Source organism: Lates calcarifer, linkage group LG2 (genome assembly GCF_001640805.2).
Source record: "Lates calcarifer isolate ASB-BC8 linkage group LG2, TLL_Latcal_v3, whole genome shotgun sequence".
Lineage (NCBI taxonomy): Eukaryota > Metazoa > Chordata > Actinopteri > Centropomidae > Lates > Lates calcarifer.
The window spans coordinates 11,620,129-11,640,875 of record NC_066834.1 but is presented as its reverse complement, the minus strand read 5'-3'; the positions used below and the strand labels follow the sequence as shown (position 1 = coordinate 11,640,875).

Sequence of the window (20,747 nt, the reverse complement as noted above, 5' to 3'; positions counted from 1 at the left end):
AAAATGGCCTTGTCCATTATCTTATTATATCGTTAGATATGTTTCATGTTTGGCTTGTAAAAACTGAAAAATTGGTTAAAAACCTAAAATGACACAGTCTCAATGCTTGTTTTGTCCAACAAGAAGTAAAATCATCAAAAGATTAACAAGAAATTCAAATAATTAAAAAGAAAAGCAGAAAGATTTCACATTTGAAAAGCTGGGACTATTAAATGTTTGAAATTTCCGCCTGAAAAATGTCTTCAACCATTATTAGAATAGTTGCCATGTGTCATGTAACATTAATCATTTCAGCTATACTTGCATACGCTGCTGGATAATTTAATAATATGTAACAAAACATCATATTGGGAGCAATAACTTTAGTGGAGCAAAAAGTATAATATTTTGTTTTGTAATGTTTTAGAGAAGAGGTAGAAAGATGCATGAAAAGAAAAGACACAAGTAAAATGCCTCAAAATGTATATTTAAGTACCGTACTTAGTAAGTCTGCTTAGTTGCATTCCACCATTGTAAGTTCTAATGTAAGCTGTGATATTATAGGTTTTGTCAAAAGATTTTTATTATATTGTATTCTATTTTTTTGCTCTACTGGCAGGCAGATGTGTTGATGTTTAAGACCTTATTTAGTTTGCCCATCTGTTGGATTTTTCTACATTCACACGTCCCTTGCAGATAAAGTGAAATTGCTCTTGGCATGGAAGAGGTGCTGGGAAACAAATGTCTGGCTCTTCAGTTTAGGACAGCTGTGAACTGTGCATGACATTTACAGGCACGGATGCACAATATAACCAAATTCTGCAGTAAATAACCAAATTAATATAATTGTTTGATTAAAGCTTTTCCATGGTTTGCCGTAAACTGTTTACATGATTTGATTAGTGGGTAATTTCAGCAAGGATGTTTAGCTGGTTACAGGAAACATTTTAGCAGCTGTACAAAATAAGAGGTGGAAGATGGAGGGATGGAGAGGCATTGATCAAGGCTTGATTACCAAGCAGGCAAAGCAGTGCCCCAGGGTCCCCAAATATTCTTGATTAACAGCATATCAGTTGGTTTTGTTAATTTGGTGAACTGCAAATTTGGGTGTGAATTTGCACCACTTGAGTACAATGCAGGTCTTGACATTTTGTGGTCTTGTTCTGTGGATAGGATCTGGTTCAAGGCTGTTATTCCAGCACTGGACTGCAGGTTACTTTTAGGATTTCTGGGTAAATAATGAATGAATAAATAATCTTTTGTGTTCACTGCTGACAGGGTACATACATAATTCACAGAGAGCAGTAGATGTGTGAAGTGAAGGCCCAACAGCAAATGTTTACCATAATGCCCTCTAACTGCAGCCCAGTCTTATCATTTTGAATTTCCACCACTGGGCTGTTTGTGCAGAGAAAGACTGCTTCCCATAGGCTACATATTGTACATGTGCATACCTAAAACACTGCATTAAATCAGTTACATGAAAAAAAAAGTCTAAATAAAGAAATGATTGATGATGAATTATCACGGTCATGTGACTGAACATAACACAGTAAATCTAGATATGTTAAGGACTGCAATCTTAATATGAATAGAATATCCAGATTAATGTCACAGGAGTCATAGTTATCTCACAGATTTTCTGGTTTTAATTGATTAATTTAATTGATTAATTAACTTAGATAATAATTACTGACACATTCATTCATTCATTTGCATAAAGTCGTGTTTTATCTTAAACTATAGAAAGACATAATAATTTATTTGTTAAATTTGTTTATTTGATTGTATTTCAAATAAATGTAGTGGATAACTTCAAAATAAAGCTGTTGAGGCTCCGCATTTTGTAGTTGACATGTCTCTATTTCGTCGCTAGGTGGCGGTAAGATTCTCCTTAGCAGTAGTCACCATGGAAACCGACGGGCGCCTTCAAGGATGTTGGGAGCGAACGGCGGAGCTCGAAGCATCCAGTGACGTAATGTTACGGATGTGAGAGAGAGCGAGTGGGACCCTGATGCTGCCTTCAGGCACTCCTCGTAAGTTAGACCACCCACTCCGACTAGGTAAGTACAGCAGCTCACAGGGCTTTGCTAATAAAAAAAAAGTCTGTCTGTATAGTCAGTGGGTAACTATGCTAAATGTTTCTGCCTTTGACAAAGAAATAATCGTTAATACTTTTTGAATTATTCCAGTCTTCGAATCTTAACTTAAGATTTTTCTTGACTATAACAGTTAGTTTCATCTGAGAAATAAGAATATGTAGGTTAAACAAGCTAGGGGATTATGTACAATTGATGCAGGTCTGTATCTCTACGTGCTTCATAGCACTGCTGGAAAAATATCAGCTCCAGCATGTATTCTCCCTAGTTTATAAACATGTGACAGATATTTGTGAAAGCTGTCTAACAGTAGCGAAAATTATCATAACGGGATGAAAGAAATTGTTGTTTTTCTTCCTTGGTCGCAATATTATATTTACAACAAACTTTATTTATGCAGCATGTTGACCACCCGTGATATTTCCGACAGCATATGAACACAGCAGTTGGCTGCTCCGCTCGCAGCCAGAGGAACGGACAGAGCGACGCACGAGGCATGGATCATCTCCACCGGGAAGGAAAGAAACAGAGAAGTGCAGGGTAAGCATCGTTTCTTTCTACGGAAACTCTTTTCTAATGTTAATTTCTCCTCGTAGTTTATATATTGTTCCCTAATTTAGACAATTACGAACAGTTTCCAGAAAGCTCGGAGCTGCAGCCAGTCTATCAGGCAGCCTGTGAGTGCTCGCAAATTCTCCTGCAGGGATGCTGCAGTAGCTCAAACCCTCGGCAAGCAATTTGTTCCAGATTGTAACTCCTGAGTTAATGTTTGTCTGGCTAAAAAGCCACGTTTACTACAACTTACTAGAACCGCTTACCGCGACAGTAAGTTTGTGACCAACAAAAAGTTAGCCAGTTATGTTTGGAAAAGTGTTTTTTTTTTTTCATGGCGTGAATGGCGAAAATCCCGCACCTGCAGCAGTTAGCTGGCAGTTTGTTGATACAGTATGCAAAAGATAAGAATGGTACCGCGCAGCATTTAAAGGACAAGTCTAGTGATATTCTTTGAAATTATAAGAACCAACAATAAATCAATTCTGAAAACAAGTATTCTTTGTCAAAAATCAGATATATTTTATTTCTCTGTGCCACAGACTTAAGTTGCTAATCAGAAAGTATTAAAAACACACCGGTGAGCCACGCTGTCGCACTGGGGTCATGTTCCTTCATTAAAATGAATGTATGCACTCTATATTCTATCTATATTTTGAGTCATTCCCACATTCTCCATCCTGCTGCTCTAAGTACTCACAAGAGCAGCAAATGTGCATTAATTCTTGGCTGAATTGTTTTAAAATGCACTTTTTTCCTAGTGTGCATATAGCTGTGTTTAGCTTGTCTGTATGATATGGAATGTACATCTCAAGTTATTTGTGACATCACAGACTCCGCTAAAATGCTTCAGTTTAACTCTGTTTTCTTTATCAACACTTGCACTTGTTCCCTGTCAGGTTATCACACTTGACCTTGGAGCTGTGAGTGACACCAGCTTCTACCACATCTGTTTTTGCTGGGCATTTTTTGCTTTTGATTTTTTTTATACTGGGGGATTCTCCCTGGAAAACCGAAGTCTACTTATTTTGCTGCATTGAAACGGAGAACGTGCCCACGTTTTCTTTCCAGTGGCAGACAGATCTTGGGCAGTGGAGAGGATTGTGATGATCACATCCTCCGTTTGAGAATTGATGATGCTTTTGGGAGAGAGAGCCAGCCTGATTTTCTTTGGTTCCTGTTCTCTGCCCTGATGCTCACTTCAGGCCAGCCGCTTGTGACCAGGAACTGCATAGAAAAACCATCAAGAAATGATATGACTGAGACACAGCATGAGGCTGGATCCCCCCAGAGATTGGGTGCCATCTTTTTCATGGGGCAAAGTTGATGGACAGACAGTTTTTCCTTTTTTTGGATAGACATTCATGCACCACAACTGGGAACCAAGTGGGAAGGGGACTGAAATACTCTGAGCAGGTATTTCCCTTCATTACCTTAAAGGATATTTAGCTGCAGAAGAGCCAGAGGACTCACTCACTTATGGGAAGATGGAGGCAGGAGCAGAGGCTAGTCCACAACAGCACCCGAGGAGGAAACCTGTGCTGCACGGCTTGGAGGACCAGAAAAGGGTGAGTTAAGGACTGATCCTCTTTATCCTCCAGATCTACCTGTCTGCTCTGTGTTGTGTGATGGCTTAAGAGCACAATGAGGCTGAGTGAGTGCTGTGGAATGTAGTTAAGGGTTTTAATGTTGACATTTCAGTCTGGATAGGTTGATGTGTAGGTGGTGAACAAGCAAAACAAAACTGTTGCTCCTTAACTTTTTAAAAAGTATGCATATATCTAGCTACTCTTGAAGCTCAGTGGATATTGTAAGGAATGTTTTCTGGTTCACATAAATCAGTCTCTGCAAAGACTTTGTGTTAAATCAGATATAAAGGTTGTAGAACATTTAGATTGTCTTTTTACAAAAACAAAGATGCCTTTACTTTGTCATAGAGGACTTTTAAGTATCTGCTCTCCTCTGACCTAGTTTGACCTTTATCACCGATATGAGGTGTCAAAGGAAGCATAACAAGATTAATTCAAAGCCTAAGAGTCAGTGAAAGCATCAAGGTGTCTACTAAGTCTTCTTTGATGCTTTGTGGTTGTGTAGAATTACTTTAGCAGTCTGCAGTAAGATTGATGGAGTGCTTGATACCGCAACTCATTTTCCCTGTTTCAGCTTTGCTCTGCATTTTTCACATGATGTTGATGTAGTGCTGTTGTTGTATGCAAACCTCGTAGCTCCAGTTCTCCTGGTTTTCATGGTTTGACTTAAGATGAAGGATTACACAGCCTTGAAGCTTGACAAAACTGACAGCTCCTTGAGTATATAAATCCTTTAACGTGGTGGGAGACTGACTTTCTCCTGCTTTTCTGTTGTGAATGCTGACTCAACTGACTTACTTTTATGCTACTTTTATTCAGCACTCTATTTACAGTGTGTTTACAGCTAGTCTAGCAAAACAGGGGGCATCCCCAGATCCTCTGGGTGGATGACCTCATCTGGGTTTCCAGCACTTAGGGTCCACCACTGGCAGCAGCTGAGGATTATACAGCTGTTGAGACTTACAAGGTCACAGCATGCATGGTGGAGTTTGCTCACTCACAAGTTTGGTTCTATTTCAAATGATGTGGAGATTTGTAGGACTTTATTCCCTCTGCTAAAGGTGTGCCAGGGTTCAGATTTCTTTAGAAGGTTTATTCCTTTTTCCCATTTCTATCCTGTCCTCCCTGGACCTCCCCTTGTAAATTATTGATTTGATCAGGTGTGTTAAATTAGTCACTTGGGATTATGTAGAACATGAATATTAATTGATGCCACCAAAGTCCCAGCTGCTGTTTTCCAATTTTCCAGACTGCTGAGCCTCTCTCTGGATGCTAAGTGACACACTGAGTAGCAAAAGGACTTCAGCATCTCTGTCTAGTGTTTGTGTGAAGCATGAGGCTCCATATTTACAAGATCCCTTCAATTTTTTTTTGTCAATGGACCCCCATACCATTCATAAAGTGAGTTTTCCCCTTTGCATGCTCAATGAGTCATCAGCAGTGACTTGTCTGAATTTCATTTGAAGCCTCACTTGCATCCGCAAATGTGGCGGCATCATCAATAGGAGACCAGACGAGGCCCGACACTCTTCTCTCTCCAGGGAAGAGAGGTTGCGCCAGACTGAGCCAATGCTCACCTTCCGTCTTAATGGACATCAGCCGACCTAAATAAATTGAAAGCACTGGGGTAGTAACGTGGACACATGGACTCTCATTGTTGGAGAATTACCCCAGGCCCCCATGCAGCAAGGTTCAGTGTCCCCCGACAATTACCTAGGCTGTGTGAGTTCATGATCCTATATGTGATACTCACCCCAGCAGGAGGTAATTGGATTTTGTTCTTTTTGTAGATTTACTCTCTCACATGTCCCCTGCTCTATATATTAATGTTCACTGAGTAGCAATCATGGACCTGCATTGGAAAGCAAGAGCGTTAGAGGAGAATCAGGGATGTATTGTATTGTGGTGAATCCGAGCTCAGTGTTTGATGGAGCAGAACTGCAGGCTATCAGAAACCTCTGCATTTGTAGTCAATTGGTATTCACTGAACTAGGGCTCCATGAGATGTGATCTTTATTGTCTAGGTGCAGACAAGTAAGGATTCAGGAGCTACACTATGTCCATTTCATATGTGCCTTTCAGCACTGTGGCATTGTTGTTGAGTGAAAAGTTTTTAAGCCTTTTTTTGTTTGTTTTTCATGTTTTAGTTCTAATTGGAGGACAAGAATCACATGGGAAATTATCTTTCAAGAAGCTGTTAGAAATGCTGAAAAACACTGAAAAAGACAAAAGTTCAGAATGAGAGTATTAGCTTCATGCCTTGATAGCACTAAATAAAATACAACCACAAAATCAACCTAAAACAAGACCGTTCTTGTTTTCTATTATATCCCCTCTTCAAAAACTAGAATTCTTTGTCCTCAATGTTTGATTTTCCAAGAAAAAGCAGCACTTAATGGCAGCTGACCATAAGGTCCTAGATGGGAATTCAGTCACAGTCATAATCTAATCAGATCATCCTTGGGCAGAGGATGACCAGTCCAACAGGTCTCAAGTACAAAGAGACAGGATTCAAGACCTAAACTACTTCTAACATTAAAGTCAGATAATCAGATTACCAGAAGAATGTTACTAAAAAGTTGGTTTTTACCTTACAGCAGCTGCATAAAGTTCGTATTCATCATTTTTGATTCATGCATTGTGTCTCTTCTATATCACAGATTTGTGAGATCCAGCGTGAAATTAGGTTGGAAAGATTCAAATGCTTGTGAACTCCAGGTTTAGATAGGCATGCTTAATTTATAGGAGCAGAGTCAAAGAAAAAGGAGCTCTGATCTGATCTTTGATTAATAACGTCTGCACAGCATATTGGACAGTTGGCATGTCCCCGCCTCCCATACAGCCTGGTTCTTGAGAGAGTGCTAATGAAACACTGAATTCTGTGTTATTGAACTGCTCTTTGATTTATATCCTGACCTCACAGCAAGTTGTTGTGGTTACAGTACAGATTTACAGCGCTAATGTTGAACACAGGATAAAACTGCAGATAGTGTTGACATATAGTAACTCTGTGTTTCTCTTTGTGATGTTTTAAGGCTACCTTCATGTTTGGTGAGAAAGCAGTGCTCAAAATGTGTTCCTTATTCCCAGCCAGGCTTCATTATGCTGGACAGAAACTGCATGTTTTAAACTAAAGACAGCAGATCTCAACCGCTTCCACCAGTGTCTGATAGATATGATGAAGGGCATTGACAAGGTGATGGAGAGCATTCTGTAATGGAATCTATTATTGATTCAGCTCAATTAGGATGAAAGGGAATGTGACACTAATTGTTCGATCAGAGCCATTGGAAATTATGTATTTATTTTCACTAGTCATTTTCTGACTGCTCATTAAGAGGCGTTTGATACGGTTGGGTGGGGTTCTGTAGAATAATGAAGTGTTTACAATGGGTGTGTGTGCTGACGACTGCTCTCCTGCAGTCATTCTGCAACAGCCTCATAATTAGTTAGGAAACCCTACATGGCTTTGTTTATTTCCTTCATAAGATGGACTTAATCCTTAACCTCAGGATACAGGCTATACTCAGTGGGAGAGGCCTGATTTGTAAGCTTCAGAGTTTCTTTTCATGGCTGCAGGGCTTTGGTGTCTTCTAGCCTTGGAATGGTCCAGTAATGTGAGACATGATGATGAGACACCAGCTTGTCAATAGCTAAACTGATAAGGAGTTTGACCTCCACAGGGAGGCATCAAGGAGGCGTCCTGATCAGATGCTGAAACCCCTTAACTGGCGTCTTCCTACGCAAAGTAGCATTGTTTCTACTCGTGTCTCTTCTCTCAGTTTTCTGAGCTCCAGCCCAGGCAACCTGCAAATGGAACTCATTCATTTTCTGGTGTCCACAGTATTTTGGTTGTGGTACCTGCAAACATTTCCATTACTAGGGGGGAAGGATGACTAGTAGATCAGTTGAAGACCATATTTTTCAGTTTTTTACTGGTTCTGAGTAATGCAGTTGCTTTAACAAAACAGCAATAATGAACGTAATTGAGTGTGTTGATCTTAATTCTCAGATAATCACTTCATGCTGAAAGAGTAAAGGTGTTGTGTTGATTGTTATGTTTTGATTTCAACATGTGCCTCATACTGAATTACAGTATATTGTGCTTGTAAAAATAATCAAGGCAACAGAAAAAGAACTTGCTTTTACTGCTTTCTCTTCAATATTTCCTCTAACAGTGGACATTTAGCCAGACATATGGGCAAGGTCACTGTGGTCATACCCTCCCTGAGCTGCCAACCTGTTCATTAGGTCTGCAACATCTGTGCAAACCACCACTCAGATTACTGCAGTCAGTGCCCTTCTATAAGACTCTCTGAAACAAGCTAGCAAATGGTGAAGGCCATACCTGTCTGAAGTATACAGCACTGCGCTCATTTTTGACCATTTGCGATGATCTTTTGTTCCCGGCGCCTGAACAGATTTGAGTGATGACCCATCTTTTTGCTCTCAGCGAGAATTGACGCCTGGATTCTGACCCCAGGTTGTGACATCCATCAGACTTGGTGATCACCACCACGGCTCATGTCTCCACTGTTGCGTTGGCCTGTTGCCTAGATATAGAAAGCGACTAGAAGGGTGACAATTTGTCATTGACAGGGTTTGATTGATTGTGTGCGCCAGCATCCCTGCACTGCTGGTATCTGAAACTAATTGAATGTAATATCAGGGAGACTGGATAGCGTGATAACAAATGAGCAGCCTTGTGAGATTATTTAGAACCTATTGTAGACATCCTTCTTTAACAGTTGCTCCTTTCTAGTCAGCCCCTGATGGGATTGCTCAGACAAATGATTACTATCTTTAGAGATCACAGTGGCTTGCACTCATTATCTTATTTAGCTCTGGAATGGCTGGAACCATTTTCTTTCAAAGATTTTTTTAACTAACCAATTAAGAATCAGGAGCAGGTCCTGGCACTTTGTGATAGTGAAAATCTTAATGTCATGAATGCTGTTTTGCCAGTATAAATGAGAGCTCTTTTAGGCACAGACTAAGCTTTTCTTGCAAACCAGGCTGCTGCATAGGAGAGACGGGGGATTTATCTTGGTGAAGGACTATGTTTGCTCAGTCATGCAGCACTGACGAGCGCTGGGGCTCAGGGGTTTGGATTGGGCAAGGGGAGGGGGGCGGGTCAGAGGCTGGAGGTGGGACCAGGCATGGAGCTCTGAGGCTGAGGCTGGGGGTGGGGAGGATGCTGCACTCAGGATGCTGCTTGGCCCTCAAGAGCCATCTGGCCGTCACCCTCTCCCCACACCCTGAGGGAGGGTGAAGGACAGGTGGCAGAGGCTGGTGGGATGGCCTGGACTTCAGATATGGGGCAACACGATTGGCTAGCTGGGCCCCTAAAACACTGACCCATCACATACCAAACGCCTGCTCAGTTTCCTGTCAGGAAGGACATCCTTGATGACCCTGGAAAGAAATCTTTTGCCTTCAGTCTGTATTTTTCTCAGTCATTTTTGGTCCTTTTCAGACCAACTACAGGATAATGCATGAGCTGTTCATTTTCGGTGGTTTGGCAATTTTTTAGTACAAAAATGATAAATTTCTAATGATGTACAGAACTGTAAATTGTTTGATAATGAGAGACATGCTTTGCTACTTCTGTCCACAAACACTTTTTTCCCATTTAAAAAAAAACACCCTAATTGTCTCTAAATGAGAACACACTTGGAGGAATCATCATCGCCCCTGATGGCTGGAATACAGCATTTTTAAACAATGTGACAGATAAACTGATGTCTAATCTGTTTTATCTAGCAAAATGAAAGATGAAATAACTGACCAAAATGCAAGTGTATACATAAAAGCTACATGTTTCCCCTCATTTTTAATTGCATGAATAGATTTGTTTTCAATTTAAGACAGTATTTTTGCCCTAAACCTTCATTAATTCTATACTAGACTTGTCAAAGATTGGTGAAAACTTGTTCTGTTTTATTAGACAGTGTTGGCAACAGATCAACATACAGCTGAATTTGAACTGAACAAATCAACAGCATATCCACATTTTCAGTTGAGTTCAGTTTTTGGACTGTGTGACAGCTCGAGTCTAAATGGCTGGAGAAATGGTGTTGTCAGTAACACACTCAGCAGGGTGTTGTGATGGTCTGGCTGTTCTGACTCACACAACATTGTAATCCCTGTCTGGGGGTCAGTGGGTAGGATCTGGTTCAGTCTGGTTCAGGGGAGGTGCTCGGCTGATGAACAGGTGCTTCAGCTCACTCCTGTGGCGATGGGATTTCCTCTGTGCTATGGTCACTGTATCCATATGCAAACATACACATTGAGTACAAGACATTTTTTTAATCATTTGAGCAGGTGGTTGTGAATTGGGAACAGTCTTTATAAATAAAGTACTCCTTTGTCTTTGGTTTCATTTCAGTGAATAATGAGGTTATAATTAAAGCTGAGAACCAGTGTTTGTCATATCTAGGGAGAACTTATTTTAAAGCTGTCTACCCCCTATCAGACATAAATGCTGCTACCACTTTCACTGTTTTCCCTCTAAGAACAGTTATTTTGATGGGTTCTTGCCAGTGGATATATTTCATATTATTAGGTATGCATTTTTTTTTTTGCATTTCAAGCTCATAAAAAATAAAATAAAATTCATGTACAGCACCTGTTAGGATAGCTTCAGGCTCAGGTTGAATGTGTATGTGACTGGAATAAATAGAAACAGGAAGGTGAGATTCTAGATTAAAAAAAAGCTAAGGGCCTCCTTCTGTCATTTGTCACTGGTAGGGGGTGAACACATTCAACATCACAGAGCAACCAGATCAGCACGTTCCTTCCAGCATGATCCTGGAAGTGCGTTCCTCTCTGCAGCATTGGCTTAATGTGAGTCCACTTTTGCCTTTGTTCTAGAAAGATACAGACCTTGTTTGTTGTGTGTGCAGTTTATGTGTGTGTGTGTGTGTGTGTGTGTGTGTGTGTGTGTGTGTGTGTGTGTGTGTGTGTGTGTAAAAGCAGGATTGAGCAGTGTGTTTAAGAGCAGTTGTCACCCCTTTTCCGCACTATGTTTTTACCAATCCCTACCCTCTCATTTTGATCCAGGGAAATACTGTCGGAATTCAATTTTACACACCAGGAATTTCCCAAGGGATGAGAGGTAAAAAAGGTTGTTTTTCATCTGTAGCCCTGAGTGTGGAGCTGCAGGTTCTTCACCTTAATCTCATCTCTACCTCCATCATAGAGCCCATAATGTAAATCTGCCACATTTTGAGAGGAATTCTAATAATCAAAAGGAGGGGAGGGAAGGTGCACAAACATTCACTACATCAGCCTCCTTTGTTGCAAGAAATAGAGATTTCTACCATGTGTTGTTCAGTGAAATATTGCTGGACACAGTGTGCCTGCAGGGCTGTGGGAAACACAATTGGCACTGTGACAATGAACAATGCCATTGAGGCAACATGGGGCCTTTTTTATTCTTTAAAAGCATGTTTTTCCAGAAGGAAAATTATATATTTCTTCTAGCTTTCTTCTAGCTGTTTTTTGTCCCCTTTTTTTGTACCTGAGAGAATCGAAGAGCATGGCACAACGGGTTCTTAATAGACCAAGCCATTCTGTTTACCAAAACTTTACTGTGCTGTACCACAGGTTGATGACAGTACATACTGTATGTGTGTGCAGGGCTTAATTGGGTAATCTTTATGAAATCCAATCTCGGTCATTGTAGTGCCTTTGTTGGCATGCAGTGTCCATGAAATAATTTATTTGCGATCCTATGAAAGGATTACACCTTGACGCTTCTTTTATCTTTCTGAATAAGTAATCCTGTTTTATTTGTCGAAGAGATTTTCCACCAGTGTCTTTCTCAGCGTGTAATCTGCTGAACATGAAGTGATGAATCAGACAATGATTTCCTGTCTCCAGTACCTTCCCCCAGTCTCTCTCCACCTTCCCAGACACCACTGTTTCTGTTTTCTGAATCTTAATGCACTCTCCAGTCAGTATGCTGTATAGAAGTTGATGTAATGTTGAATCTGAAGGATAAATAACTTTACAGCACACAGAGGTGGGAAGTAGCTAATTATCGCTGCTTGTTTCTGTACTCAATGTATAGTGCTTGCTGCTTTGATGTGTTTTTGTTTCTTTTTGAGGACAATTCTCTAACTTTAATGATAATGCACTTCTTTTGCATATTGGGTAACAAGCACCAAATATGGACCATTAGGATATGTTTCATTTAAAATTATCCATTTTTGACAGCTTATCTGGATTTTGGTCACAGTAGAAGCAGGTCAAGCAAGGTAGGCCAGGCATCCAACTCTCTAGTAACTCCTGAAAGGACCCCACGGTGTTCCCAGGCTGAATGAGATATGTAGTCTCTCAAGAAATGTAGTCTCTCCAGCATGTTCTGGGTACCTTTTACTTTTAACAGCAACAAAAACTTTACAGTATTCAGAAATGATTGATATGAGGACAGTTACTGTGATTCAAGTTTCTCTGGATTGAGTTCTTGCTCAGTGTGGTGTGATGCATATCAGCAAATAAAGAAAACTGCGCTGTTTTCTCTCTCTCAGTTGAATCAGTGGGAATGTGATGCTGTTTGTGGTTTAAATCGATCAAAATGGGTAGATGTTTATGTAAGAAATGTGCCTGATACTGCATTGACTTTGGTTGCAAAATCACTCCGTGCATTCATTTAATAAGTTTACCGTTCATAACAAGAAAAACCCTTTTAATTATTGACACTTGATCTGTGTCTGTTCTGAACAAGTCAATGAGAACATGCTCAGAATGTTAATGATTTTCACAGATTCACTCAAAGTTGGAGACATACACTGCTGTCCAATACAGCACATTCTGTAGTTGATTAAAATGTCTCAGCACTCCGACAGTATCTAGATTTCAGATGTAAGTGTAATGGCTCATTAGTGGAAATACCACAGGGATATTTGATATATGTATCACAGTGGGCCAGGGTATATTCAGGATCTGGAGTTTCTGATCCCAGGAGGTCTCGCTGGGTGCTGCCTCAGCTCTGTTTTGGAGGGTGGTGCTACAGACATTGAGCTCTGCTGTAATTGAGCCATTCAAGTCCTTGGGGAGCACTAAGCTTGGCGTTAGAACAGATGTTTTTCATGTGACTCTGTCTATAGCAATGACACAATCAATGTAAATAAAGGGCAGCAGGGGTCACAGGCGGGGCAGGGTTTCTATTTTGGTAGAAAGGGGAATCTTGCTAATAAATATGTAAATTGTACAAAAAAAATGTGCACTATTAAAAGTTTGAGTTGCTGACTATTCATGCTGTAATGTGTATTACATCTACAAAATGAAGGTACAATGCCCTAAATTGGAACATGTGTTCTTATAATGTCTTTTGAAAATCATTAGTGCTGCTGTTTAAGACATCATGCAAGCTCAGGCTGTTTTTGAATGCCCCATATTGCTAGTTATATTATTATAAAAATTGCATGGATTGTGCTTTTTCAAGGTATTTTTGTAAGTTTGATGCACTGAATCCTAGTGAGACAGAAATAGCCAATTTATTCATCAACCCACCCTAATAATCAAGCACAAAAGTTTCAGTATGTTATTTTTTAAAATATGAGGCACAGTGCTTTTTATCAGGTCCTTTTTTTTGTAGGTGGAGTTGATTCTAGTAAAACAGGTTTTCGACTTTTGACATCAAATGGGTTTCTTGAATTTTTTGCCACTCAGGCTGAAACATGGCTGCACTCTGTAATTCCACGTGAGAGATATTGGAACCTACACTACCAAAATATCCCCACATTTATCAACCCAACATTTATGATTAACACCTGAAAGCTGAAATGAAAATTGTTTTTCCTCTTTGCTGTGTGTATTTTTGAAAATCTGGCTGTAAAAATGCAGAGTAATAGATGAATTGCAGAGAATTTCTTAAGGGGTTGGTATAGTTCAAAAGCCACTAACTTCAAAGCAGGACTTCAAATGTATTTGGAAAATTTATTTGTGGAATACCCTTGTATTCATATATAAATGGCAATAAAAATTGACTATTCATAGATTAAGTCTGTTGCAAGGGTCAGACCAGGACTTAGGCCAGGACATATTAAAGCCTTGGGATTTGGGGGTCAACCTGTATTGAATAATATGACATCTCTGTGCACATATTTTACACATACTGCCCTGTCTGACAGACCAGAGCATGTGGGAGAATAGGGAAGCCATATACACAAACATAGCTCACCAGGGTCACCACAAGGCTGTGTCCCTGTTAGCTAAATCCAGGCCACCTATCGCCCCCCTCCTTTGTCATAACAACCCCCATTCTAGTATCACTTACACACATAATCAATACAAGCTCTCTGCTGTTATTGATCCAGGTACCGTGTATGCACAGCTGCCGAGCCCAGACTGTCGCCTCCTGCCTGGAATCAAGAAGCCAGAAAAAGACACTTGATCACCCGCACCTGGTTCTCCTCACCCATCTCCAAGATGCGTGGAGCACAGGGATATCAAGAGAGAATATGGACATCAAAGGCTCTTTCTTTGTACAAGGACAGTTAATCAGCATTTGTCAGGGAATCTGTTTGTCGCAGGTCAATGACTCTCTTTCACAATATAATGAAGTGTGCTCTCGAATTGTAACTGCAAGGCTTATACTGAGGGTGATGAGTGCTGACTTTTGAATAGCTACAATAACATTAATAATGGTTGCAATGCCAGTGCCTTTCTTGCTTGATAGTGGATACATGGAGAGGAGGGCCAACGTCAACCACTGAAAATCTGATTTAGGCTAATTGTGTAATAGTGAATTTTTTGTTGATTTAGGAGGAGGAGGATTTAATGTCTTCTCCAGCCAGAACAATCTATTTAAAGTTGGATGGCACCAAAAAAAATATAAAAAATGCCATAAAAATGCAGGTTTTTATTCTCTGCAAAGAAAGCTACTGTTTCCTTTGGAGAGGAATATGAATGTTCCCAAAATAGGTTAATTTATCTGTATAAAAAGATTGCTGTTGAGATGTAATGGAAAGCAGTTTGTCTTGTTTGAACAAAATGAAGTCTGGATTTGTGATAAGTCTCAGTTATCTTAATCTTTTTCTCCTCTTAAGAACACTACTGCTACTACTGCCAGAATAACGAACATGGCAGGATGACAGGAGCAGTCTGTCCAATAAATGAGCTGCTGATGAGGCTATTGGAGTTTTGTTCCCATGCCAAAGATATAAAATAATGCAGATGAGTTGTGAAGTGCCATATTTCCATGAGATGCCACCTGGTTGTTGGAGACCTGATCTAACCTGTTTTTGTATTATGCAACTCAGCGCTGTAACCAGCTCATCCTAGGCCAGTTAGTGACATTAAAGTGTTGCCTTGATTAGAGACAGAATGCACCATTACTTCATTTGACATCAGTGGATGTGGCCCTAGCCAGTGTAAGGTAGTTAGTCACTTCAGTATCTCAGTGGTTTCATGACGAGTTGTACAGCCCTGTGCATTAAACGATCTGGGTGTTGGTTGATCCAACTTAATGTGGGTTTAGAATACACACACTCAAATTAAATGTCTCCCATGTATGCTTGTCTACCATATGTGACACCTTCTGTTTTGATTTGAGTGCTGTGAATGGCAGTGTTAATTCATCCATGTTATTTTTATTTTACAAACCCTAATTTGCTTTAATTTAGGCAATGAATATACAACCATAAAAGCAAATGATAGCAAATATTTCAATGAGGTTTAATTTAAAGAAATCAAAATGTTGATGGGATTTGCTTCTCACTCTGTGACTGATGATTGCCTCAGGGCTTTTGTATAGCTTTAGTGGTAGGATGAATTTTTCCTAGAGATCTGAAGACAGCTTTGCACATAATGACAGCAGACCGCAACTGCATCTTTGGAATTCAATTACCTTTAATTCTATCTTCCCCACTTGGACATATTACTCTCTGTCAGAGCCAATCAGTGTAATCAAATGAAATCAAATGTGATGTGTTTGTCTCTGATTGATTCATGCATAGACTGATTTGGCTGTCTTGACGTAATTAAATTGTTGTAAGAATCTGCGAGAACCGTAAGTCCTCAGTATTTCAGACGTGGTATTGACATCCAGTAGGTCACTGGACCTAAGGTGATGTGGTGTTGTATGAGTCTCATGCTTCTGACAGATCAGAAATGACACCAGGATTAGGGAAAATGATTTGATCTTGTAGGGAATTTGGTTGCGATTACCGGTGACAGGATACATGTCTCAAAGATTGGGTTTGAGGTGTCGAAGAGAAAAGTAGATCGCTGTCTCCCACCCACACAACGTAACCCCAGAGACTGGAGTTCAGTGCCTACATCAGCAATTTGCTTCTCTCTTCACCCGCTTTCATCTCTCTCTACTTTGGTTTCCCTTGTAAATGAATCATGAGGAAAGAGAATAAGTTTGGGGCAATTAGTTACCTTAGAATAAAGATTATTCTGACTGAAAGGGAACCACATACAGAAAATTCAGAGATGAGTCAGGTTATTAGTCACTAGAGGAAAGTCCAACTCAGTTGATGTCAGTGACTGGGAAAAATGTTTCAGGCACCTTTGCTTTTGAAGGCTTCTTCAGGATTTCACATTTTTAAATGCAGTGTTCATTTTTAGTAGATATTACCTTTCCTGCCTTTTTTCATTTAATTCCTGATTTAAGCAGTTGCAGTGTATCTAAATTCATATAAAACAGCCTCCTCTTTTGTTTCATGGGCCCTGAAAGAAAAAATGGATTGTTATTGCACCTTGCTTTTGTTGCAGCCCAATTCAACATCATTTGGCAACACATTATGTTGGCTAATCAGGTACATGCAAGGGAACATTCCTGTATATTTTCACATGAATGGGATAATTCTACTGTTTACCCTACAAACATTATGTGGTAACTGTTCAGAGTTGTAAAATCATGCCTCACAGGATTAGAAACAGTGCTTCAGCATCTTGCAAGTCTTCAAACTCATCAATATATCAGTCAAACTGGAGGTAATGATTTGTGTATCTGTAGCCATATGCCCATACAATGCCTTGCCTTTGAATTGTCTAAAGGCGATCTTATTCTCAGGAGTGTCCTAGTGCTGGCTTTATTGGATTTTTAGCAATAGTGTCAGGTCAGAATCATGAGAATCATCTCACATCATGATGTTACTATAGTGCTGCAATCAGATTAAAGTGGCAAACAAGGCCCATTTCTCTTCATTCAAAACCACACATGCCACACACATGTGTGTTGTGGTGGTAGTTCCCATCATTTTTGAAGGCAGGGGTGCTTGTGTAAGCACTACAGCAGGGGTCACCCACCATGGGGCTCAAGGACGTTGCAGTAATGTAATCTTAGCTGTTAATAGGACTCGAAGGGAGGGTATGATAGCCTAAGAGTGGGAAAGCACTGTAACCTGATAGTGGTTACTAATATACACCACAGGGCATGTACATGCACACGCGTGCACACACATGCACACACCCCTAGAAACACATCTTTTGCTTTATCTGTTGTATCAGTGCTTTACAGTGCTATTATCTGAACAACCTTACAATCATCTCGTTAGAAAACACTTTGGTGAAGCTAAATGCTCTAAGCCTTTAACCTTTCATTCTGATTTGACATTCAGAGGTTACAGGAGTATGTGTGTGTGTGTCTGTGTGTGTTCATCTAAACAGTGATCACAGTCAGCAGGGATCGATAAAGAGCGGATAAAGGCTCTAATCAATACCCATCAGAGTTCCGCTGATCAAATATTTATCCAGGAAGTGAGAGGGGAGAATAGACTCCCTGTCTGTTTGGCCACTTTTCTTCTCCAGGTCTGTCTGCAAATGCCTGGCCTCTCTGTCTTTGTAATAGGAGTCAACCTCAGTGCCTGTTGACACAGAGATGCTGCAAAAGGGATTTAAACTCCCTGTATCTTGATGGACATCTTTGACTTTTAGTGTGGAGGTTGGGTGGGAGAGCACTGTGACTTGTGTTTTTATGTCAGTGAGAGCAAAGTGAGTAAAGTTGAATAGTTAATCTTTTGAGAAGATGCATCATAGATTGCCTGCCAAACTGCACCAGGCAACCAGTGAGTAACAAGAGATCCTGGAAAAACAATCTATTCTCCTCTCTTCATCACTCACAACTCCCATCTCCCTCTTTGTCTCTGTCTCTTCCTCCTCCATTCTGCCTGAATCAGACATATGTAGACATTTGGCAGGTGTGTGCATACAGGTGTAAAAATGGGCAGAGCTCCAAGCACAGGAGGACTGTTAAGTGTTTTCAGAGCTCAGATGGAAGGAGGAGAATGGTCTGGACAGATATGGGCTGATAGTCAGATTCTTTGTTCACCTCTATTCTAAATTCATGCATTAAACTCCAGGAAATGTCACAACTTGATAGGATACATTTTCTCAGAATTCAATTGAGACACTGTTGAGAAATGAAAAGCAAGATTTGTGGATTCTCCACAGTAACATGGACATAGTTTGTAGAAAGAGGTGTTGCTGTAGAAAAAATGTCATTCTTAAAGCTGTCAAACAAAACAAAACAAAATTCCTTTTACCTCGCTTGTATTTGATCTTTGTGGAAATTTCAGAAACAACAGATGGGACAACAAAACCAAAACTCTGCATAACTAGAGAACGCTAAGTGTTAGTGAGACATTTTTTGCCTTTTGGGTGAACAGGCCCTTTACCTGACAAATCAGACTTCATCATGTTAATGCTGAAATGCTGTGATGAAGTATTTTGTTCACTGACTTTCAAAGTGTTATTACATTAAAACATATATTAAAGGGTTACAGTAGTTGACCATGGCAAACCATGGCGGTTGGCATCATTTCATTTTATGTGTTTTCATTATAGGCATCCATTGTGTGATATCCGTGAAGTAGCAGCTCTAAAAAAACTTGGCTTTGATTCGGTGGACGACACATTGTCAAATATTGATCTGCACCCTCAGTCTAATTAATTTGTATTAACTACATTCCTGTGTAAAGCTTCACCGCCCTGTTGTGCAGCCATCTACAGCGCTGTTTTGTCAGGCGGAGACGAACACATTAGCAGCTCCTCCTCAAACAAGATCCATCCAAAACACACATGATAAAGCCATGTAAAAACATGTTAATTTATTGGCTGTTGGGAAGCTCGTCTCCCCATCTCCCTCGCCTCTCTCACTGGGAGGAAAAGGATTACTTCAAAAATCTGAGGATGGGAATGTTGGACAAGGTTATTACAGGGCGGCTCTGTTATCCCAATTGTGTTAATGGTGTGTGTTTATCTGTGTTTTTCTGCCCACCCTTCAGCCATCTCCAGCAGGTTTAATGCTGTTTGAGTTGTCAGGTTCAGGGGGTTAATTCGCTGCTTGTGGTTTTCTCTCCCATTGAGCTTCTCCTTCCAGCTGTTTCAGCTATTGGCAGGCAGCTCTTAACGCTCTTACATCAGCCCTCCCTGGCTCGCTGAACTGTGGAGCTGGCAAAAGCAAATGGTGAAGGGAGGAGGTGCTGCAGGAGAGCAGGAGGTGGTGCTGGTTGGCTGAAGCAGCGAGAAAGTGAGGGTTTTCGCTAAAGAGACCCCCTGTAGCTGCAGTGATAACAGAATGATAGTGTGTGACTCAGAGGCAGAGGAGCTGGGTACCTTGATGCAGTGTGGAGCAGGAGATAAGACGCACACACAGACACGCACACTCAAATAAAAGCAGCGTGTTTGGAGCCGTGTGTATTTGAAGTGGTTGAGTAGTGCGACAGCAGCAGTGCAGAACATACAGACTTGGATTGTGTTCAAAAGCGGCTGGTGATTGTGTGTGTGTGTGTGTGTCTGTGTCTGTGTCTGTGTCTATGTCTGTGTCTGTGTGTCTGTCAGTGTATGTGTTCAAACCTCTATCTGTAACAGTACTTCATAGAACAGACAAAGCAAAACCCAACAGTACCACTTATTTAACTAAGATTTTCTACTTTTCCTTCATTTTGCTTTTTGTCTACCCTCCCACTCTTACTGGATGCAAATGAATAGACTCCATCCTAATGAGGCTAATATTAAAAATACAAAAGAGCATATGTTAAGAGCCCAATAGATAATTGCTGAGCTGGTATTATTGACTGATATTGGCTTATTGCAGGTATACTGGCGGGCAGAATTTTCATGTACAGTATATTGAAGTTACATATATGTGAACTCCATTTGTCAAAATGTGTTGGTCTGCTATTGTCAACTTTGATGGGACTTAAGCACCACCAAATAATGACCAAAATAATGTTTGTAATAAATGCTTATGTTATGAGATTATTTAAAAAAAAGATTGTTGGCCAATATCTTTTATATCGTTTATTAACCTTCAAATCTCCATGATATTTCTGTCCTGAAATGAAGCAAATTAATTAAATCACAGATTATGAGAATCATCTCATCTGTTGTGATCTTGTTGTCTCAGCAGTGCAGTGAATGTTGTGGATGATTCCTCTCTTTTTCACTGTTTAGTCTCACACATTGCCTCTCTCCTGACCTCCTATACCTGCTCTTTTCTCTGTGTCATCCTCTTTGCCTCAGTGGTTTTAACTGCAGACCTGCGAATCCTGTTGGTTAACTCCTGTAA

The 20,747-nt window shown here is 40.3% G+C and overlaps 1 protein-coding gene across 2 annotated transcripts in view; it reads left to right on the top strand.

Moving 5' to 3' along the window:
- nav2a (neuron navigator 2a) overlaps nucleotides 1-20,747 on the top strand; it is a 206,204-nt gene that overhangs the window by 1,374 nt on the left and 184,083 nt on the right. For both annotated transcript variants that reach the window (XM_051075360.1, XM_051075361.1), the window contains exons 2-4: nucleotides 1,856-2,042; nucleotides 2,509-2,618; nucleotides 3,530-4,198. In XM_051075360.1, coding sequence (XP_050931317.1) covers nucleotides 4,118-4,198 — 81 coding nt within the window. In that variant the 5' untranslated portion in view covers nucleotides 1,856-2,042; nucleotides 2,509-2,618; nucleotides 3,530-4,117. The remainder of the gene's footprint in view (nucleotides 1-1,855; nucleotides 2,043-2,508; nucleotides 2,619-3,529; nucleotides 4,199-20,747) is intronic.